General features: G+C 40.7%; 1 protein-coding gene across 1 annotated transcript in view; it reads left to right on the plus strand.

Moving 5' to 3' along the window:
* Nucleotides 1–4,614: 4,614 nt before the first annotated feature.
* The window catches only part of hhipl1 (HHIP-like 1), a 50,811-nt gene continuing 30,398 nt past the window's right edge, over nt 4,615–25,027 (plus strand). The window contains exons 1-4 of the mRNA XM_034159436.1: nt 4,615–5,249; nt 14,613–15,259; nt 15,392–15,535; nt 24,097–24,425. Coding sequence (XP_034015327.1) covers nt 4,851–5,249; nt 14,613–15,259; nt 15,392–15,535; nt 24,097–24,425 — 1,519 coding nt within the window. The 5' untranslated portion in view covers nt 4,615–4,850. The remainder of the gene's footprint in view (nt 5,250–14,612; nt 15,260–15,391; nt 15,536–24,096; nt 24,426–25,027) is intronic.

Here is a 25,027-nt window from a genome sequence, read left to right on the forward strand (position 1 = left end):
AGTCCATTAAATCACTGTGACACAAAAAATAAATATACAAAAAACACAGAAAGTCCATTAAATCACTGTGACACTGACAGAAAAATATCAAAAATAAATATACAAAACACAGAAAGTCCATTAAATCACTGTGACACTGACAGAAAAAATATCAAAACTAATATACAAAAAAACACAGAAAAGTCCATTAAATCACTGTGACACTGATGGAAAATATCAAAAATAAATATACAAAAAAAAACAAAAAAACACAGAAGTCCATTAATCACTGTTACACTCACGGAAAAATATCAAAAATAAATATACAAAAAACACAGAAAGTCCATTAAATCACTGTGACACTGACGGAAAAAAAAAAATATCAAAAATAAATATACAAAAAACACAGAAAGTCCATTAAATCACTGTGACACTGAAGGAAAAATATCAAAAATAAATACACGAACACACACAAAAAAAACACAGAAAGTCCATTAAATCACTGTGACACTGACGGAAAAATATCAAAAAATAAAATACACAAAAAACACAGAAAGTACATTAAATCACTGTGACACTGATGGAAAAAATATCAAAAATAAATACACAAAAAAACACAGAAAGTCCATTAAATCACTGTCACACTGACAGAAAAATATCAAAAATAAATATACAAAAACACAGAAAGTCCATTAAATCGCTGTGACACTGATGGAAAAATATCAAAAAATAAATACAACAAAAAACACAGAAAGTCCATTAAATCACTGTGACTCTGACAGAAAAATATCAAAAATAAATATACAAAAACGCAGAAAGGTCCATTAAATCACTGTGACACTGACAGAAAAAATATCAAAACTAATATACAAAAAAAACCACAGAAAGTCCATTAAATCACTGTGACACTGATGGAAAAATATCAAAAATAAATATACAAAAAAAAACAAAAAAACACAGAACGATCCATTAAATCACTGTTACACTCACGGAAAAATATCAAAAATAAATATACAAAAAACACAGAAAGTCCATTAAATCACTGTGACACTTGACGGAAAAAAAAAATATCAAAAATAAATATGCAAAAAAAACACAGAAAGTCCATTAAATCACTGTGACACTGACGGAAAAATATCAAAAATAAATACACAAAAAAACACAGAAAGTCCATTAATCACTGTGACACTGACGGAAAATATCAAAAAATAAATACACAAAAAACACAGAAAGTACATTAAATCACTGTGACACTGATGGAAAAATATCAAAAAATAAATACACAAAAAAACACAGAAAGTCCATTAAATCACTGTAACACTGACAGAAAAATATCAAAAATAAATATACAAAAAACACAGAAAGTCCATTAAATCACCGTGACACTGACGGAAAAAAACAACAACAACAAAAAAAAAAAATCAAAAATAAATATACAAAAAAACACAGAAAGTCCATTAAATCACTGTGACACTGACGGAAAAATATCAAAAATAAATACACAAAAAACCCCACAGAAAGTCCATTAAATCGCTGTGACACTGACGGAAAAATATCAAAAAATAAATACACAAAAAACACAGAAAGTCCATTAAATCACTGTGACTCTGACAGAAAAATATCAAAAATAAATATACAAAAAACACAGAAAGTCCATTAAATCGCTGTGACACTGACGGAAAAATATCAACAAACAAATACACAAAAAACACAGAAAGTCCATTAAATCACTGTGACTCTGACAGAAAAATATCAAAAATAAATATACAAAAACGCAGAAAGTCCATTAAATCACTGTGACACTGACAGAAAAAAATATCAAAACAAATATACAAAAAAACACAGAAAGTCCATTAAATGACTGTGACACTGATGGAAAAATATCAAAAATAAATATACAAAAAAAAAAAAAAAAAAACAACAACACAGAAAGTCCATTAAATCACTGTCACACTGACAGAAAAATATCAAAAAATAAATATACAAAAAACACAGAAAGTCCATTAAATCGCTGTGACACTGACGGAAAAATATCAAAAAATAAATACACAAAAAACACAGAAAGTCCATTAAATCACTGTGACTCTGACAGAAAAATATCAAAAATAAATATACAAAAACGCAGAAAGTCCATTAAATCACTGTGACACTGACAGAAAAAATATCAAAACTAATATACAAAAAAACACAGAAAGTCCATTAAATCACTGTGACACTGATGGAAAAATATCAAAAATAAATATACAAAAAAAACAAAAAAACACAGAAAGTCCATTAAATCACTGTTACACTCACGGAAAAATATCAAAAATAAATATACAAAAACACAGAAAGTCCATTAAATCACTGTGACACTGACGGAAAAAAAAAATATCAAAAATAAATATGCAAAAAAAACACAGAAAGTCCATTAAATCACTGTGACACTGACGGAAAAATATCAAAAATAAATACACAAAAAAACACAGAAAGTCCATTAAATCACTGTGACACTGATGGAAAAATATCAAAAAATAAATACACAAAAAACACAGAAAGTCCATTAAATCACTGTCACACTGACAGAAAAATATCAAAAATAAATATGCAAAAAAACACAGAAAGTCCATTAAATCACTGTGACACTGACGGAAAAATATCAAAAAATAAATACACAAAAAACACAGAAAGTACATTAAATCACTGTGACACTGATGGAAAAATATCAAAAAATAAATACACAAAAAACACAGAAAGTCCATTAAATCACTGTCACACTGACAGAAAAATATCAAAAAATAAATATACAAAAAACACAGAAAGTCCATTAAATCGCTGTGACACTGATGGAAAAATATCAAAAATAAATACACAAAAAACACAGAAAGTCCATTAAATCACTGTGACTCTGACAGAAAAATATCAAAAATAAATATACAAAAACGCAGAAAGTCCATTAAATCACTGTGACACTGACAGAAAAAATATCAAAACTAATATACAAAAAACACAGAAAGTCCATTAAATCACTGTGACACTGATGGAAAAATATCAAAAATAAATATACAAAAAAAACAAAAAAAACACAGAAAGTCCATTAAATCACTGTTACACTCACGGAAAAATATCAAAAATAAATATACAAAAAACACAGAAAGTCCATTAAATCACTGTGACACTGACGGAAAAAAAAAAATATCAAAAATAAATATGCAAAAAAACACAGAAAGTCCATTAAATCACTGTGACACTGACGGAAAAATATCAAAAATAAATACACAAAAAACACAGAAAGTCCATTAAATCACTGTGACACTGACGGAAAAATATCAAAAAATAAATACACAAAAACACAGAAAGTACATTAAATCACTGTGACACTGATGGAAAAATATCAAAAAATAAATACACAAAAAACACAGAAAGTCCATTAAATCACTGTAACACTGACAGAAAAATATTAAAAAATAAAAATATACAAAAACTCAAGTGCATCCTGTTTCCATGGATCATCCTTGAGATGTTTCTACATGGGGTAAATTCAGTTGATTGGACATTATTTGGAAAGACACGCACCTGTCTACATACAAGGTCCCACAGTTGACAGTCAGAGCACAAACCAAGCATGAAGTCAAAGGAATTGTATGTAGACCTCAGAGACAGGTTTGTCTCGAGGCACAAATCTGGGGAAGGCTACAGAATCATTTCTGCTGCTTTAAAGTTCCCAATGAGCACAGTGGTCTCCATCATCCAAAAATGGAAGACTTTGGGATCCACCAGGACTCTTGCTAGAGCTGGCCGCCCATCTAAACTGAGCAATCAGATGAGAATGGCCTTAGTCAGGGAGGTGATCAAGAACCCGGTGGTCACTCTGTTAGAGCTCCAGCATTCCTCTGTGGAAAGAGGAGAACATTTCAGAAGGACACCCATCTCTGCAGAAATCCACCAATCAGGCCTGTATGATAGAGTGGCCAGATGGAAGCCACTCCTTAGTAAAAGGCACATGGCAGCCTGCCTGAAGTTTGCCAAAAGGCACCTGAAGGACTCTCAGACCATGAGAAACAAAATTCTCTGGTCTGATGATACAAAGATTGAACTCTTTGGTGTGAATGCTAGGCATCATGTTTGGAGGAAACCAGGCACCATCCCTAGAATGAAGCATGGTGGTGGCAGCATCATGCTGTGGGGATGTTTTTCAGCAACAGGAACTGGGAGCTTGGGTATAACAAATGTGTGGATTTTGCTACCTTCTGGACATATTTGGGATTGTTGCAGGAAATGATGAGATAGATTATGATGGAAATTAAGAGCAGGAGTGATTGACGTTACCTATAGCGTGTCATGATTTTTTATTTATTTTGTATTTTTTTGCAGGGTTTCTTCATTTCCAAAAACTTTTGAGATGAACAACCATAAGGTCTCAGGCCATCTTTGTTTTATCAAATATTTTAGTTTTCATCCATATATGTCTCGAAACACTTAATTATTGAACATTTAAAAAAATAAATAAATAGATAACCATCAAAATGTGTGTAGTTATTTTCCTTGTTCTCTGTGGGCTGTTTTGATTGAGGCAGGGATCAACTGATTCAATGTAAGGGCGCCATCTGCTGGCGAGACGGACAACTCCATTCATGATTATTCAATAACAGAGAGAGAGGGAGAGAGAGAGACTAATATCATACAAGAAACCACAATATGAGAACAACCCACAATGCATTGCGTGCTGTACTTTAAATACAAAAGTCCACAATGGAAATAAACAGCACAAACAGCTGTAACCGAGGCGCTGTGGCTGGAATCACGTAATAATAATAAAAATAATAATGCAGATATTGGAGTTGGATTAATCTGTTCTTTCCACTGTGCGCGCACATGCACGGGTGCAGCAGATGTCTTCAGGCTGCAGAGGACCACGTCAGAGGCGCAAACGGTGCAAAGTGCACACAGGAAGCGCAGTCTGCGCCTTCTGTCCCCCAGCAGCGCCCGCACAAGGCACGATGCGGCCCGGTTCCGGCGCTAAAGTTGTGGTCCAGCCGCGGTTCTGGCCAGTCTTGTGTGTTGTGTCTCTGTGGGTATCACCTGCTCTCTTCCACCCGCAGTGTTTGGACTTTAAGCCACCCTTCAGACCGCGCAGGGAGCTGGAGTTTTGCGTCATGTACAAGGAGTTTGGCTGCTGTGATTTCCACAAAGACCAGGAGCTGATGTCAAAGTTCTACAGGATCACGGACCATTTCGACTATTATGACTACGCAACGTGTGCCGGCTCCGTGCACGAGCTGCTGTGCCAGGTAAGCACGGCTAAAGGTCGATTTGAAACACGTCTCCATCGTGCGTCAACAGTTTGGCCAGTGTGCGCAAACAACAGCTGTCACGCGCAAACAAGTGGCACCGTTAAAAAACAACAGCAACGCAGTGTTAATCATGCACAAACATGATCTAACACAAAGTACAAGTGACAAAAAACAATTTGATACTGATTATCACTGCAACTTCAGTCATGTTTTAAAAATTGCGCATAATTTTGCGCATAGTTTTTTTTCACGCAGGACCCTCTGTTGTAAAACAATGTTAACACATTATTATTATTTTGTTGATAATATATTTTTAACAAAGGATTTGGTGCAGTTATCTTCAGCTAAACGTCTGAAAACATCAGACTTCATGACTATAGTCATGTTGAACTTAAAGGGTTCACATTATGGAGCTTTTCCACAACAGGTTACACAAAAACACAAATTAAATTTTGGATGCAAAAGTATACCATAAAATGCACTGCACTCAGAAAATGGAAACATTGACTTTAATTTTGTAACAAGTTCCATAAAATTGTATTAGGTTAGTTAAAAGCAAAAATATTAAGTTCATTTAACTCAATAAACTGGTGTTTACAGAACAATTTATTTCGACAAAAATGTATTTTAAGTAAATTGAAAACAAAAGCTAATATAAATTGTACAGCCTACCTTATTCATGTTTTTGAGTTTTTAAAATCTGGCGTTATTTCTCGTGGAGCAGATAACTGTAACAGTAGTTCATTTCTGGAAACAAGCACCAAAATTGACACACATACTCCTTAAACATTACTCTTTGGAAAAAAAACAAAAAAAAAAACTGAGTCTCCACTTGAATTTTCAGTAGGCAGCCAGGTAGGGGTCCATTGAAGAATTACGCAGGGCTCAAAATTTAAAAATCTTCCAGTCATATTGAACACTACACCACATTATTTGTCGGAACATAAATATTCCAAAAAGGTATAGTTTTGACTATCTATAATTGAATGTTATGGAGTTATTAGGTAAAAACAGCAAGAATGGTGACAAAGGTCAGTTTTAGTTTGTACAGGAGTCAGAAGTTAAATTTGCTCCAATTTTGGTAAACAGTGGTGCAAATTATTGGTTTAACTAATAGGATTAATAAATTGAATACTTTTGACTGTGCTGAATGTTTGGTCTGCAAGGTAAAGGTAAAAAAAATGTCGACGTCCATTGGATTCTTTGGCAAGAATTAGGTCGGATACTGGGCGCCATTTAGGAGTGGGAATTCCCACTCGTAAACGACCAGCGCTATCGCCACACCAAATTAAGGCTGACGTCAGCTCCTCGGCTGCCAACCAATCACAGGCTAGGAGAGAGCAGCCAGTATGCTGCCTAATTCAGGCCGGTTGTCGGGCTACAAATTGCTCCTATTCCCTAAAATTGAACAGGGTTAGTGTTGTTTAAAAAAATCTGGCTGTAAAATCAGTTGATCAAAACTGAAAAAAGCACAACGATTTCATGTGGAAACGAGCAATCAGAGATTTCTGACATCTGCCAATCCGGATCTGGATCACCTCCAAAATTCAGTGGAGTCTTCCATGTCCTAATATCTATCTGTGGTGCAAATTTGGTGAGAACCTGTGAAGTGGTTTTGAAGTAATCCTTCAAAGCCTATACAAAGGGAAATCATCCAGAATTCGGATCCGGATCCCAAACACCTCCAAAATTCAGTGGAGCCTTCCATGACCCAATTTCTATGTGTGGTGCAAATTTGGTGAGAATCCGTGAAGTAGTTTTGAAGTAATCCTTCAAAGCCTATATAAAGTGAAATCTTGATCCAGAATCCAGATTCGGATATGGATCACCTCCAGAATTCAGTGGAGTCTTCCATGCCCTAATATCTATTGGTGGTGCAAATTTGGTGAGAATCTGTGAAGTAGTTTTGAAGTAATCCTTCAAAGCCTATACAAAGGGAAATATTCATCCAGAATCCGGATCCGGATCCCAAACACCTCCAAAATTCAGTGGAGCCTTCCACGACCCAATATCTATGTGTGGTGCAAATTTGGTGAGAATCCGTAAAGTAGTTTTGAAGTAATCCTTCAAAGCCTATATAAAGTGAAATCTTGATCCAGAATCCAGATTCGCATCTGGATCACCTCCAGAATTTAGTGGAGTCTTCCGTGCCCTAATATCTATTGGTGGTGCAAATTTGGTGAGAATCCGTGAAGTAGTTTTGAACTAGTCCTTCCATATCTATATAAAAGCCAATCCTGATCCAGAATCCAGACCTGGATCACCTCCAAAATAAATGGAGTCTTCCATGGCCTAATATGTATCCGTGGTGAAAATTTGGTGACAATCCGTGAAGTAGTTTTGATGTAATCCTTCAAAGCCTATATAAAGTGAAACTCGATTCACAATTCGGATCCGGATCCTGATCACCTCCAAAATTTGTTGGAGTCTTCCCTGGCTTAATACGTATCTGTGTTGAAAATTTTGTCAAAAGCCATGCAGTAGTTTTGACGTAATCCTGCTCAAAGTAATCCTTCAAACCCTATATAAAGTGAAACTTGATCCAGAACCTGGATCCGGATTCGGATCACCTCCAAAATTTAATGGATTCTTCCATGACCTAATACGAGGTCTATTAGAAAAGTATCCGACCTTATTATTTTTTTCAAAAACCATATGGATTTGAATCACGTGTGATTGCGTCAGACAAGCTTGAACCCTCGTGCGCATGCGTGAGTTTTTCCACGCCTGTCGGTTGCATCATTCGCCTGTGAGCAGGCTTTGAGTGAGGAGTGGTCCAGCCCCCTCGTCGGATTTTCGTTGTCAGGAAATGGCGGAATGATTTGGGCTTTTTTCCATCAGAATTTTTTCAGAAATTGTTAGAGACTGGCAGCTGGAAACCATTAGAAAAATTTATCTGGCTTTCGGTGAAAATGTTACGGGCTTGGTAGAGAATAAGGAGTGTTACTGTCGCTTTAAGGATGGCCCCCAGAGGCTGTGGGGCGCGCCACGCTCCGAAGCCGCCATCGACAGGCTGAACGATCATTTCATTTCTAAACGGATGGCTGTCTGGATCAGTGACCATCGTGTGCCATTTCTCTGGTTATCACAAGAGCTGGACATCAACTATTTTCCGGCAGATTTCACTTTTAACAAGAGATTTTGTCATGGAAAGCCGAGCGTAGGCTTCGCGCATCATGATGGATTCGCTACTGGAGCGAGACAAAACCACCTCTGTTTTGGTCTCACAGGACTGCTTTGAGATGGCGTTCAGACAGCTGTCGGTGGTTTTTCCATCGAGTGATTATCCGAGAAATTGTGGATGTGCCTGGACATGTCAGAACATGTCCCGTGAGGCTTCATCACGGCGTTGCTGTGCGCCATGTGGCACCGCCGCGACGCGCGAAGCCTCCGCTCCTCTTTCCATGACAAAAACTCCTGTAACAGTGGAATGTGCCGTTCATTTCCAAACTGGACGCTGTGTTTTATCCGGGACGTCGTCTGACTAGCACAGGAATTGTGAAAAGACGTGGACATCAGCACTTTTTCTGCACATTGAGACAGACATGTGGAGGAATTCCGCACGTCACGGTGGTGCCGCATGGCGCACAGCAACACCGTGATGAAGCCTCACGGGACATGTTCTGGCATGTCCAGGCACATCCACAATTTCTCGGATAATCACTCGATGGAAAAACCACCGACAGCTGGATCCATCGTGATGCGCGAAGCCTCCACTCGGCTTTCCATGACAAAATCTCTTGTTAAAAGTGAAATCTGCCGGAAAATGGTTTATGTCCAGTTCTTGTGATAACCAGAGAAATGGCACACGATGGTCACGGATCCAGACAGCCATCCGTTTAGAAATGAAATGGTCGTTCAGCCTGTCGATGGCGGCTTTGGAGCGCGGCGCGCCCCACAGCCGCTGGGGGCCGTCCTTAAAGCGACAGTAACACTCCTTATTCTCTACCAAGCCCGTAACATTTTCACCGAAAGCCAGATAATTTTTCTAATTTCCTGACAATGAAAATCCGACGAGGGGGCTGGACCACTCCTCACTCAAAGCCTGCTCACAGGCGAATGACGCAACCGACAGGCGTGGAACAACTCAGGCATGCGCACGAGGGTTCAAGCTTGTCTGACGCAATCACACGTGATTCAAATCCATATGGTTTTTGAAGAAAATAATAAGGTCGGATACTTTTCTAATAGACCTCATATGTATCTGTGCTGAAAATTCTGTCAAAATCCATGCAGTGGTTTTGACGTATTCCTGCTAACAGTCAGACAGACAAATAAATAAATAATTATTTTATTATGTCCATGGTGGAGGTAATTATACATTTGTGTCTTTGTATTATTATTAAATTGAATTAAATATTTCAGGTGATCTGTAGGAATACCGTTGGGATATGCTCCAGCCTTCATGACCCAAAGTGGAATTAGCAGTTGTAGAAAATGAATAGATGGAGTTGCAGGAATGCTTGGACTTCAGGCTGCACGTTTTGATGATGTCACATTGCCATTTGGGATTGCGATATAGTAAAAGTAATGTCTTGTAATGATACATTCAGGTTCATACGTATTTGGACAGTGAACCGTTTTGTAATTTTGTGCCTGTACAACACAAAAATGGCAGTGAAATGAAACAGTCAAGATGCTCTTGTGCCGATTTTCTGCTTTAATTTAGGGTTTGTCTGGTTTTGTTTTTTGTTATTTTTTAAAGTAAGAAACTAACCAGGTAAAAGTAACTGAGAACCAGTTCACATGTTCAGTGACAGCTTGGCCAAGAAAAAAACACAGCCCATCGTTTTCAGTCTCCATAAATATATTATGACAAACTTATTATTCTTTACTTAAAAAAAAAAATCCTGTTGCAGCCAGTTTTCTTTAAACCAGTCAGGGGATGGATCCATGACATTTCCAAGTCAACGAATATGTCTTGGACTCTGTTTACATAAATCTTTAAGAAATACAACCCGTATGATACCCTACGGTAAATGTGTCTGGATTAGGGTGTTCTCAAAAACTGAATGACTGTGCAAGAAGCAAATTAATGAGGAAAGCCACCAAGACACTCACATCCAAAGGGTGAGGACCCAGAGAAATGAATGTCATTGCCAGACTGTCTCTACAAGTTCAAGACAAAGACTGGGATCCAGGCTTTTCATGACTGCCTGAATCCCAGTCTTGATCCAGGACAATCTCAAACGAAGACACTCAGATTCCTCAGTCAGCTTATCAAGTGCTGCAAAAATTAAAACCATCATCCATAAAGTCAATGTCAGTAAACTTTTTCTTGCCAACAAATGCACCAAGGTCACTGGCTTCCACAACCCTACCCCACACCCAGTCCATGCAAGTACTGAACAGTATCAGAGCCACAGGGGTCGAATTAGTACGTGCATGTGCTACTTTGTGCACATATTATTCGAGCGGTACACGTAATTTTATCCAAGTTTTATCAACTATAAGCACCAGTAGAATGAACCAATAAAGGAATAAATAAGGAAAAAAACAATTTCCAGTGTGTTGTCTTCGTCTTCCCTGCGTTTTATTTTTCTGTTTGTTGTGGAAAGCTGACAAACGTCACCAACGGCGCCGTCCCTGGGTTCACAACATCCTCATGAGACGTTCCCAATTCGGGAAGTGATTTGGACGTTCAAATTTTGAATAAGACGGACAATTAAAACAGTGGCCATCTTGTTCAAAGCCGTGTGTGTGTGTGTGTGTGTGTGTGTGTGTGTGTGTGTGTGTGTGTGTGTGTGTGTGTGTGTGTGTGTGTGTGTGTGTGTGTGTGTGTGTGTGTGTGTGTGTGTGCACGCGCACACGCGGAGTCAGCTGGCTGCAGACTGCGAGCGAGGGAGGGAGGGAGATTCCGGAGGCACGAGACGTACATTCTGCTGAGAACCATCACCGCACGTGAGACAGCGAGCGCGGAGCAGAGAGGATTTTAATCTGACATGTTAAAAAAAAAAACTAACTGTGGAGCTGCCTTTACTTCTCTTTCCACTTTCCTCTACCAGTGTGGTTCTGACACTGTCGTCCTGTTTCTCACCATGTGCTTGTCCTATACTGAATTATGAGATAATGAGATGAAATAAATGGTCAAATATCCTTAAAAAATCCTTAAAAAATGAGAATATATAAATGAACTGAGCAAAAATTACGCATACATGGGTTAAAAATAAAAAACCTGATGTGGAGAGGCTGTGCAGTGATGTTCAGAGGCACAGATCACAAAAAGCAGAACTTTAGGTGTTATTTTCCAAAGTTATGTATTTGTTCAGTCTTGAGCTTAATGTAGTGTTCAAGCACAAAACGTGACTGATGAGAAAAAAAGGATGACTTCATCACACTAAAATGAACTGGAGCCACAATAAAATACAAGCTGCTGATTTCTGTTATTTTTCAAAGTTATTAAACTGCCACTATATGTTTTATTCATTTCAAAGTGAGTTGCCTCTTATTGTATTCTGATTTACTTATACAAAAAATATGGGGAGTCAAATGATCATAATAAAGTGCATTTTATTCATCAGAACATATTTCATATACGAGGTCTATTAGAAAAGTATCCGACCTTATTATTTTTTTCAAAAACCATATGGATTTGAATCACGTGTGATTACATCAGACATGCGAGAGTTTTTTTCATGCCTGTCGGTTACGTCATTCGCCTGTGGACAGTCTTTGAGTGAGGAGTGGCCCCACCCTCTCGTCGATTTTTTCATTGTTTAGGAATGGCTCAGAGACTGCTGCTTTGTTTGATCAAAATTTTTTCAAAACTGTAAGGCACAACTGAGTGGACACCATTCGATAAATTCAGCTGGTTTTCAGTAAAAATTTTAATGGCTGATGAGAGATTTTGGTCTGTAGTGTCGCCGTAAGGACAGCCCACGGTGCCTGACGGCGATCTGCGCTTCGAGGTGGCAGCGTCTCGCCGTTTCAAGTTGAAAACTTCAACATTTCAGGCTCTGTTGACCCAGGAAGTCATCAGAGGAACAGAGAACTTTCAGAAGAAGTCGCAGAGGAGTTTATTCGGACATTTCATTGTTAACGGACATTTTGTAGTGAAAGAACTGTGCGGGCAGAGTCGCATGTCGGGGCGACCCAACCACGGGGGGTCGCGACAGGAAAAACACCTCCGTTGGAAACCTTAACGGGCAAGTTGGAACATGCCCAAGCTGTTAAACAATTTCTCAGTTACTCACTTGTTGAAGCCACCAAAAGCCGCCTGAATTTACAAATGGTTTCACATGGAGGTGTTTTTCTGTTGCGGCGCACACAGATTCGCCGAGTCGTCACGTAAACGGACTCAGCGAATTTGCCTGCGCACGTCTTTCATTACAAAATGTCCTTAAAACAGTGGAATGTCCGCATAAAGTCCTCATGCCGGCCTCTTTCTGAATCTTCTCTGTTCTCTCACGACGTCCTGGGTGAATTAAGCCTTAAATTAGGATGTTTTCAGGTCGAAACAGGCCGACGGCGCCTGGAAGTGCTGCGCGACGTCCCGCTCCGTGGGAAGTCCTTACACCGACAGAAACACCCCATAATCTCTCATCAGCCGTTAAACTTTTCACCGAAAACCATCTTAATTTCTTGAATAGTGTCCACTCGGATATTCCTCACAGGTCCAGAAAAAATTTTGATAAAGCAACGCGTGCCGTCTCGAGCAGCGTGTGAAACAAAGGAATTCAGCCGAGAGGGCGGGACCACATCTCACTCAAGGCCTGCCCACAGGGAAATGACGTCACCGACACGCGTGAAAAAACTCACGCATGCGCACGAGGGTTCAAGCATGATTGTTGTAATCGCACGTCATTCAAATCCATTATAGTTTTTTAAAAAAAATAAAAAGGTAGGATACTTTTCTGATAGACCTCGTATACTGTATCGAAAGAAACTTAGACAATACTCTTTTGAAAAAAACAACTGTTCACTTGAATTTTCAATAGGCAGCCAGGTAGGGGTCAACTGAAGATTTACACAGGAGTCCAAATATAAATGAGCCAATTATACTGAAAACTATTCCACATTATTTGCTAGATCACAAAGATTCCAAAAAGGTATGTTTTGGACTATCTCTGACTGAATGTTATGAAGTATGGGGTACAAACAGCAAGAATGGTGACAAATGTCAATTCCAGTTTATACAGGGGTTTAAAGTTAAAGTACTCCACTTTGCTTAAAAAAAAGTGGTGCAAATTTATGACTATGTGATCTCAGAAATACCAGCTTTTCTGCTCATAATTTACAATTTGTTTCATAACCTTATATAATATTTTTTTTAGTTATAGATTTATGAGTGGGAAGTTCTTTTACCCCTTTAATGATTCTGATTCTTTGAATATTTGAATGAACAAAAATTGCAGGTAGACAAAATTTCTCTGCTCTTCAATAATATTTAACTGACTTGTGCATTATTTGACAGGACACAGCTAGGCAAAACAGGACTGGATACAAGAACTAGGACGTGTACAAACGTCGAGAAACTGGCGGAGAAGTGCTGGCTGGGAGGTGGTTAAATAGGACAGGAGTTAACACGTGAGGAACAATCTAGCAAAGGGGGCGTGGCCAGTGAACAAAGATAATGCATGGTGCAAGAAGGTGAGGAGGGACAGCACAAGGTGGAGTGGGGTAAGACACAGAGATGTGTGAACAGGTGCCAAGAGTGTGAGTGAATGGAAATACTAAACAGACTGAATCAAAGTGAAGGACAAAGACATAATGACAGGTGCAGGACGTGGAGTGAACATAATAAGATGGACGTGAGGGCAAACTGAGAACAGAGCTAACACAGAATATAAAACTACTATAACAGGAACTGAAATCAAACATGAGCATGAAAACAAAAAGAAACTATATGAGAACTGATCAGAAAATAGGAAATCAACACTTGAGCAAAACTAAACAGGAACAGACTAAAAAACAGAAAGCAAAACCCGATATAAAAGTACAATGGAAAACAACTGAAATGAGAATGGAACTGGACAATGGCTAACATATAAAAAGTAACAAAGAAAAGTGACAATGTAAAACATAACAGAGAACAAACCATGATGAAAAATAAACAACTAATTTTGAACTGGTTGGTGGATTTCATAGAAACGTCACACAGTGGTAACACACTATGAATACGTGTATGAGGGCAAATAATTCTGGCTTGATGTCTTCAAAGGAGAGATAATTGGACTATTTTTTTTAATACACCATAATTGTCAATTACATGTTCAAATAAAACCTGTTAGGCTCTTCAATACACCACTTTGTTATTTTCAGTATTTTATCACTAAAGGTTTACTACTACCGACGGCAACTACCATAGCCCACTGGAGGTATCATTTTAAGAACTTCCAGTTTTCTTCTTCATTTTCCCAGGAATGTTCTCCCTATGCGGCCCATCTCTTTGATGCAGAGGACCCCAGTACGCCAGTCCGGACCATTCCTGGGCTTTGCCCGGACTATTGTTCCCAATTTTGGAAGAAGTGTGCCTCCACAATCCCTTTCCTCTCTGATGACCCGCACATCGCTCAGGTCAAAGGAGATGAAAAACGCCTCTGTGGATGCCTGGCGCTAAATGATGAAGACTACTGCTACCCACACCTCCTGAGCAACCAGCGGCTCACTCAAAACCTGGGCCGGGTTCAGTCAGACTCAGATGGATGCCTGCAGCTCTGCGTGGAAGAAGTTGCCAATGGGTTGCGGAACCCGCTAGCCATGGTGCATGCCAATGATGGCACACATCGCTTTTTTGTGGCGGAACAGGTGGGCTTGGTGTGGACCTACCTTCCTGACAGGTCTAAACTGGACAGACCATTTTTAAACATTACTAAGGCGGTGTTAACATCATCATGGGAGGGAGATGAGCGAGGCTTTCTGGGACTGACCTTTCATCCCAATTACAAGCACAATGGCAAGTTGTATGTGTATTACTCAGTGGAGGTGGGTTTTGATGAGAGGATCAGGATCAGTGAGTTCCATGTGTCAGTCCATGACATGAATACTGTGGATCACAGCTCTGAACGGTAGGTGTGGCCCATAGAACCAGGTTCCTGCTACCAAACACAAAATGCATTGATTAGCTCATGCTGTCATTTCAAATTTCACTGCTGATTTTGTTGTTATTATTTATTTTATAGTCACATTTGTTGTTACAGGATAATTCTGGAAATTGATGAACCGGCATCAAACCATAATGGAGGGCAGCTGCTGTTTGCAGATGATGGCTATTTATACATTTTCACTGGAGACGGTGGAATGGCCGGAGACCCATTTGGCAAATATGGTAACGCACAGAACAAGTAAGAAGGCTCCAAAAGATACTTTAAACACACTCCTTTAACCCTTTAGTGAAAACATTATTGTAAAACCATTATATAACGTTCTGAGTGGATCCTTGTCATTTTATTGGTGCTTTGTATGTCACATGACATGGATTATTCGTTCTATTTACTGTACAGTTTGGTTCCTTATGTTTTGTAGGATTAAACACTGTAAATCCCACCCACGGACACACTTGTGGAACTGGCATTTAGCTAAACATGGCAGGGTTTGTTTTACTGATGGACGACAATGTGAACAAGCTAACTGACTGTGCTAATTCTTCTAAACACACACACACAAGAAATCCACTACACCGTAAGCCGTCTGGAGGCATGAAGAGCTGTTAAGAGGATGAAGTTAGAATGAAAAGCTGGACAAATTTCTGACATGATTTTTCGCTGGAGTGAGAAAGTACACAAAGTCTTTTTTTTTTTTTTTGGAAGTACACAAAGTCAGTGCACAGCATCACGGACTACATCATCAGAATTATTTTTGGACTCCTATTTAAAGTTTGTGTTGGATTGTTGATGTCAAAGCAGCAGTGAAACACCAAAATGTAGGTCCCTTTTCTGTTGTTTATAAATTAATATTATAGCAAATGACAAGAATCTATTTTAGGCGTTATATAAAACAAATAATGAATGTCTTTACATTCTTTCAATGGAATGAATATTTAATTTGGTGAAAGCTGGAACATACCAGTCTTGTTTAAATACCTCAAAGTGATACTTGAGTGAAAGTACGAGTATCTTACCATAAAATTACTTTGGTAAAAGTTGAAGTCTCCTTTAAAAATATTACTTGAGTAAAAGTCTTTAAGTATCTGAAATTTAGCATCAAAAGTAAATTTCTCATATAAAATGTACTTTAAGTATTGAGTAAAAGTAAAATCCAAAACGAGTGGAGAGTGAAACGACATGAAAAGAAAGCCAGTGTGGTGTCTGGATAAACCATTAGGGGGCCTCAGCCCCTATAAAAGTCTGGATCCGCCTCTGCCGTTCTTTTTCCTGGAAGACCCACACACACTCTTCTGTTAAACACAACAGCCAGGCTCTTCTGAAACAGAACAGTCATTTATAGCTACACAGTTGTGCCAAATTTAAGGAAAAAAAATGCAAATGTCATCACCACCAACCACTGCAAAGCAACCAAACACGGTGCTCTTTGCGCTCTCAAATCCAAAATAATGTGGCACCACTTTTACGCACCGCATCTCCGTGGTAATTTCAAATAAATTAAGCGAAACAGCCACGTACGCCAACAGCCAGTTTTGTCGGCATTTAAGTGTGTGTTAATTCCAGCGGGATTCGATCCGTATATGTGTGTGCACATCAGCGTGTATGCATTTGGAGTCCAAAGCGCAGATGGCCCCCTTTTCACCCTCCAGTATCCTCTTCATCAGTGGGGGCGCAGATTCAACTTATTATTATTATTTTTTATTTTTTATTTTTTTTGTCTTTTAAACTTGTTTTATGTCTAACACGGCACTGATACTGCAGGGTGCGGACCCCTGCACTGCGGCTGAAGAGGACGTCTCTTCCCAGTACGGTGCACCGCTGTTTTCACTGATGCAAACAGGCATTGCCCAATCAAATTTCTTCTACTTTTATATTGTAGTAACGAGTAACAAAGTTGGTTCAGGGAAATGTATCAGAGTAAAAGTATACATTTTATTGAGGAAATGCAGTGAAGTAAAAGTGAAAGTCGCCAGAAATTTAAATAACAAAGTACAGATACATCAAAATTCAACTTAAGTACAGTAATGAAGTATTTCTACTTCATTACATTACAACATTAGAACATGAAAACTGTAACATTCGCCATAGAAGTAAAAACCTGGATTTCCAGAAAATTCCAGAAAAATTCTGTCACTGGGTCTTTCAAAAGTAAAGCCCCTTTCACACCGGGTCAGTGTAGAGTTGCACATTGCGGCATACTGACCACACCAAGTTAAGCAGCTCTACACAGAGTTTAAGCAACTCTACACTGGGTTTTTGCACCCTACGCAGCAGTATGCTGAGTGCTACGCGACATGGACGGAAGAAATTAAATGTTTTATTTTTTCGGCATAGAGCACTGGACGCAGAAAGTATGCAGTTTTTAAGCAAGTTTACACTACACACCGCAACTGTATGTAAATCTACACAACACTGCGCTACTGTACACCAAGCCTTTTACATGCCAGGGCGAAAAATCCTTATATCAGTACATACCTGGATTGATAGAGTTTATTCGTCCTGCTGGACTTTGCTGGCAGTGAAGCTTCAAAACCACAAAGAAGAAGAGGTGAGCCAAGCTTCCACATTCAGAGGTCATGTCCTCGCCCATTCCTTACAGACTGATGGCCAGCAAGAGGACATGTCCACTGTCCACTGTTCACTTTTCACAGCGGATCGCACTCGTGACCACCAGAAGCAGCTCCGCTTTGCTTCGCTTTGCTTTCACCTCCTGCAGTGTCTCACGATGTGGCACGTTAATAAAGTTCATTAACTCCTGCTCACGGACCAATCGCCAGCAAGAGGACATGTCCACCATCCACTTCTCACGGCGGATCGCATGCGTGACTGACTGCCAGAAGAGGCTCCTCTTTGCTTTGCTTTCTTTCACCTCCTCCAGTTCTCTCACGATTGTGGCACATTAATAAAGTCCATTAACTCCTGGAAATAATGTCTCCTGACTTTTTCCAATGTATCAAATCCATGTGCGTGTCAGTCTGTAGCATCTGAAGCTAACTTCTCTCCTCCATGTGCAAGGTTTCTCTCTGTCTCTCTGTCTCTCTCTCTCTCTCTCTCGCTCTCTGCGTGAAATGTGAATGCCGCTCTTGTACCGCTTTGAGAACGGAGCACATTTCCACACTATCAAAAAAGTAGGCAGGGGTGGACAGAAAAATAGCGACAAGGGCTACGTGGTAGTAAGCAACGGAAAGCAAGAATAGGAATGCAACCACACGCAATCACATAACAGCCTGCACAGAGACTACGCCAAAGTACGTTGTGATGCGCAATCCATATGCATCACAACACAACTGTATGCAAGCCCGATGTGAAAGGGGAATAAGGAACAAAGACACAATCCAAAAGGTAACAATGGTTGATACACAGAGAGACAAACCTGATAGTAAACGAATCCAGCAAGGTCACAGGCCACCCACGGGATTCGTACCTGCACTTTACTGATTGCCAGCTCAAAATGATACCGCTGAGCTACCATCACTGGCCTGTAAATGGTGCAGGGAAAATGCCTGAAATCAACAAATAGATGGATGTATTTAAAAAAAATAAAGCCATACACCATAAAAAACACAGCATTTTATATTGAATCCCTCTTATCAAGCGACCAGACGTATCATACAAATATGATGCATCTGTTCCTCTGTAGATGGCCCATGCTCACAGACATACAGTCATGAAATGACTTGAATGAGAAGCAGTTCGCTCTTCTCATGCCCATATCTGCTGGTGCGTGTCACAGATCCAGCCCGCGCCCATGTCCTGCATGATACGTGTGTCTTCTGGATGGCGCGCCAGAACTGACACCGCGTCATATGGAACAGAGCTCACGTGGGTGACATGAAAGTACAGGTCCCCGCTACGTGTTCTGATCTGATGGTCCGTTTCAGCCTGGGGGCAGCCTGTCAGTGGGCTGCATTGAGGGAGCGTGCACACGCTGCAGCCCACAACATATATCGCCACAATGATATATGTTTTTATTTATGTCCATGTGATGACAGCAAACAGACACACGTGCGTCACAGTGGGCAGTTGTTAGTTCATGTGTGTCCAAACACAGTATGTGTTGTTCAGCTTGGATGTCCAGAATAACAGATCTCCACAGCCGCTTCAGTGGGCCGACACACCTCCTATCAGTTCAGCGCACACACCAAAACCACACTCATGGGGAACGTCAACAAATTTCACTGCCAGCACGACAGTGATTATCTGCAGACTGTTGTTGTGCCAAGAGTGTGAATGGTCACATTTGGCTGACACCAGCCACGAGAGAGATCGATGGGTTCGCACAGCACACAGTTTGTCTTTCAGCCACTGGTGTTGCCAAATAGTTATAGCAACAGGTGTACGAGGCATTTGAGGCAGGGACGATTTTACACGTTTTGCACACGATTCCTGGTTCATGCGCACTTCAACCAAACTTCGCACTATGTCTGAAGAGGCCTTGAAGGATACCAGCAAATTAATGGTGGAAGCACATAGTTATGAGGAACACAACGGAATGGAAACAGGTGAACAGGGATTTAAGGATGGAGGAATACAGATGGTAAACACAGAGATCAAGAGAGGAACAAGTAATGTACCTGCAGGAGAATAGAAGACAGTTGAGGAAACATCCATCCATCATTTTCTATACTTGTTTACTCCAATTAAGGGTCACAGGGGGCTGGAACCTATCCCAGTGAGGCAAGGTAAACCCTGGACAGGACGCCAGTCTATCCCAGGGCCACAAATAGACAAGTACAATCACACCTGCTTTGAAATTAAAGATTTTAATTCATCTAACGTGCATGTCTTTGGATGTGGGAGGAAGCCGGAGCACCCGGAAAGAACCCACGCAAACACAGGTACAACATGCAAACTCCACACAGAAAGGCCCCAGGTGGGAATGAAACCCATGACCTTCTTGCTGTGAGGCAACAGTGCTAACCACTAAGCCACCATGCTGACCAATTGAGGAAACAATCACAGGCAAACCAATCAGGTAGGTAAGAGAACAGCAAGCACGTGATCATGCACATTAGATTTAAAAAATCTCACTGTTACAAAGTTATGTTGCACATTAACAAATTTTCTGGAGTACAAGGTCTATTAGAAAAGAAACCGACCGTTTTATTTTTTAAAAAAACTATATGGATTTGATTCATATGTTTTTACGTCAGCCAAGCTTGAACCTTCGTGCGCATGCGTGAGTTTTTCCACGCCTGTCGGTGATGTCATTTGCCTGTGAGCATGCCTTGTGGGAGGAGTGGTCCAGCCCCCTCGTCGGAATTCCTTTGTCTGAGAAGTTGCTGAGAGACTGGCGCTGTGCTTCATCAAAATTTTTTCCAAAACTGTGAAGCACATCCGAGTGGACACCATTCGACAAATTAAGCTGATTTTCGGTGAAAATTTTAACGGCTGATGAGAGATTTTGGATTGTTTCTATCTCTGTAAGGACTTCCCACTGAGCGGGACGTCGCGCAGCGCTCCGAGGCGACGTCGTCATCCTGTTTCAAGCTGAAAACCTCCAAATTTAAGCCTCTGTTGACCCAGGACGTCGTGAGAGAACACAGAACTTTCAGAAGAGGTCGGAATCAGCAGTTTATCTGGACATTCCACTGTTAAAGGAGATTTTTTTAATGAAAGACGTGCGGACTGATTGGCGCGTCGGCTCGCAGCCGGAAAAACACCTCCGTGTTGATAACCATTTGTAAAATCCAGGCGGCTTTTGGTGGCTTTCAGTTGAGTGAGTATCTGAGAAATTGTTTAACAGCAGGGCATGTTCCAACTTGTCCTTAAGGCTTCCAACAGAGGTGTTTTTCCTGTGGCGGGAGCGCAGCGCCGGCTGCGAGCCGATGCGCCAATCCGTCCGCACGTCTTTCATTAAAAAAATCTCCTTTAACAGTGGAATGTCCGGATAAACTGCTGATTCCGACCTCTTCTGAAAGTTCTCTGTTCTTTCACGATGTCCTGGGTCAACAGAGGCTTAAATTTGGAGGTTTTCAGCTTGAAACAGGATGACAACGTCGCCTCGGAGCGCTGCGCGACGTCCCGCTCTGTGGGAAGTCCTTATAGCGATAGAAACAATCCAAAATCTCTCATCAGCCATTAAAATTTTCACGGAAAACCAGCTTAATTTGTCGAATGGTGTCCACTCGGATGTGCCTCACAGTTTTGGAAAAAATTTTGATGAAGCACAGCGCCAGTCTCTCAGCAACTTCTCAGACAAAGGAATTCCAACAAGGGGGCTGGACCACTCCTCCCACAAGGCGTGCTCACAGGCGAATGATGTCACTGACAGGCGTGAAAAAACTCTCGCATGCCCACAAGGGTTCAAGCTTAGCTGACGTAATCACACTTGATTCAAATCCATATGGTTTTTAAAAAAAATAATAAGGTCGGATACTTTTCTAATAGACCTCGTATAAGTCACACTCGAGTATAAGTCTTTTTTTTTTTTTTTTGCTATATGGAACTCACTTTTTAGCACAGCATTTCCCTGGGTGTGAGTTTAACAACGAACAGGAAATCAGTAGCACACATGCACAAGAAGAACTTTTAAATTCCACAAATAGGCAAAATAAACAAATAATAAACAATAAACATTACACCCATTTTGGCATTTCTTCACTGGCTTACTGTCCCTGTGAGCATGAGAATTAAGGTTCTGTTACTAACCTATAAAATTGTTCATGGACTGGCACCTCCCTACCTAGTTGGCCTAATTAAACCCTACGTACCGCCCCGGCAGGACTACTTTGGTGAATAAAAAGTCTGCAGGTCACAGAGCTTTCTCTTATCATGCCCCTGTTCTGTGGAATGATCTCCCTGTGTCAATAACACAGTCAAATTCTGTAGAGACTCTCAAGTCCAGACTTAAGACACACTTTTTTCCCTTTCGTATGGCTAGCATACTGGCATAGTATGTTTCTATGCTTTTAACTCTTGTAAATTCATTTTATTAGGAAACGGAGCAGCCCGCAACCTCAACTTTATCTAAAGTCTGGGTCTTTTACTGAAGCTTCGGGCTAGTGGCCGGTGATCACCTTAGTGTTTCTTCTGTTTTTCTTGTTGCTTAATGCTGACAAATTATACTGTATTTGTCGTCTTTCCGATGCCTGATTCTGTTTTTTGTTCCCCCTCTGTTTGAGGTGCGGCTCCATCCAGAGATGGGTATGGTGACTGTTTCTGTAACCCTCCTGTCCTGCGCACTGGCAACATTTCCTGTATATTCATTTTGTGAATTGTTTTATAATTTGTATTGATAGCATGGCCCAAGCAGAGGGCCACCCCTTTGAGTCTGGTCTGCTTGAGGTTTCTTCCTCAAATCATCCGAGGGAGTTTTCTTACCACTGTCACCTGTGTGCTTGCTCTGGGGGTGTTATGTGTCGACGCGGGTTGAGGAGCGGACCTGCGTCTGACGGAACCCAGCGCTAAAATAACCAGAAAGCGGTTCCAATAACAAAACAATTTATTTCTTCCACCCTTTGGTGCATAACAACGTGTACAAACTAAAACAGCGTCAGTCTGGTGGAGTGAAGGCTGGCACGCTCTCCAGTGCCTAAAAGGATCGAAGCCCGGTGCTTCTGGACTCACTTTTACCGCCAAACACCCCCCAGGTGGACACGACAAACTGACTCTCTGCGAAGGATAGAAAAGGTGAGGTAAGTCAGCAGCTACAACCAATATCCTTCAAAAGGCACACACTATCAGCAACACATTCAGGTCTGTATTTAAGCTTTATGTAAATGAGCAGCTTCTCACAACAGGTGGAGGATCACCAGTCCGCACGCCACGGCAGTGAGAAGCGAGCTGCACAATTCTCATCACAATTCAAATATACTGCGTAACAAAATACCAAGTTACTATCAACAATTAGTCAAACAATTAATCACCTCTGATGTGTGCTGACAGCATGTGTCCCTCACCCTTCTTCCTTCACAGGCACGATGTGTCAAACCCAGGCGCGGTCCTCAGCGTCTCACAAACGAACATCACAAGGTCGAGTTCCCGGCAATTCTGCTTGAATCACACATGACTTAAATGCAGAACGCCATCTCATTATCTGCTTCAGCTGAAAGTCTTTAAGGCTGCACGTGAGCACCATCCACAGGTGCTGCACATAACGTTGATGAGGGTGAAGGACTCTTCTGCCAGCACCTTCTCCACAGACAATAAATCAGTTTGCATGCCACCTGGAGAGCAAAGAAAATAAAAGAACACCAACATATCCAGCCGCACCCCCCAACACACAACAGGGGGTTGGTAAGTTTAGACCTTACTTGTGTGAAGCACCTTGAGGCAACTTTGTTGTGATTTGGCGCTATATCTAAATGAAAATAAATTGAAATTGAAACAAATAAACCTGTGATGAATTTGGACACATTAGATATCGTTTGATGCAATTTTAGTGGGAAACATCACATGGACACAGATGGAAAAGGAAATAATGGATTTTTGCAGGAATCCCTCAGCCTGTGGAGTGTGGCATCAGGACTTGTAAATAAAAAAAAAAATCCAAATGGACACCACAGAATTGTAATGGTGTGTGGGTGTGTACATTGACAATTCTGTGATATCTTGGCTGGATGTCCAGGGTGCCTTCTTAAATCAGCAGGATCCTGTAGGACTGCAGCAGAAGCCTGTAACGCAGTGTGCCACAGACCTGATAACCTTAGTCAACATGCTGTGATCTTGAGATTCAGTTTGAGGGGATGATCACATAACATTTGGTTGGTAATGTGTTGCTGCCAGCTGATATTGAAGGCAAAAACAGATTAAAACAGTTACTAACAAACATACATATTATATTGTCACATGTACTACAGATCAGCTCTCCTGGGCAAAGTTCTCCGCATCGACGTTAACCACAACAAGAGAGGCCCACTGTACAGAATTCCTCCAGACAACCCCTTCGTCCATGAACACGGGGCGCGACCTGAGATTTATGCCTACGGTGTGCGCAACATGTGGAGGTGCTCAGTGGACCGCGGCGACCGCCACACTAAAGAGGGCAAAGGGCGTATCTTCTGCGGAGACGTGGGCCAAAATAAGTATGAAGAAATTGACATCATCGAGAAAGGTCGAAATTACGGCTGGAGAGCCAAAGAGGGTTTTTCCTGCTACGACAAGAAGTTGTGTGCCAACACTTCACTAGGTAGGAAACACATTGTAGCCACATGGCTATATTTGGGAAAAAATCCATGGTAACCCTTCTTCAAGTGCACTGATCTCTAGTCAAGTGGTCTGAGTGCCAGGACACTCAAGCAGCAGCTGTGATTCACTGCAGCTCAGGCTGTCTGAAAGTTGTCCCAGAGCCAGACAAAGATTTGCAGAGGAGTCTTGCAGTGCTCTGAGGGGGGCACTTTTTTAGGCCAGAAGTGTAAAGTCCTATTTAATCTGGGTTTCTCCCTGGGATATTAAACAAATTTTAACTGTTGAATATGCAATTCTAACATAGTTTGAGAAGGAAAGAGCAATCTTGTCTCAACTCATGTGAACAAAGCGCAGGGCTGTCGAGCATCGCAGGCTAAACGCATGTAAGCACAATTTAAATGCACCTCTTAATATTGGGCTGCTGAATAAGTATTTAAAAACTTCATGCACCAAATGTAAGTATAGGTTGAACATTCTCTAGAGACTGTTTATTATTGTTACCAGCAGGACACACAACTCATACCCAACGTGAGTTATCCGTAACGGTAAAATTTGGGGGAGGTGTGTGTGGATCGGGAGGTCTGGGCAGCTTTGCTTGAGCTG

This window comes from Thalassophryne amazonica, chromosome 19 (assembly GCF_902500255.1).
Source record: "Thalassophryne amazonica chromosome 19, fThaAma1.1, whole genome shotgun sequence".
NCBI classification, from domain to species: Eukaryota; Metazoa; Chordata; class Actinopteri; order Batrachoidiformes; family Batrachoididae; genus Thalassophryne; species Thalassophryne amazonica.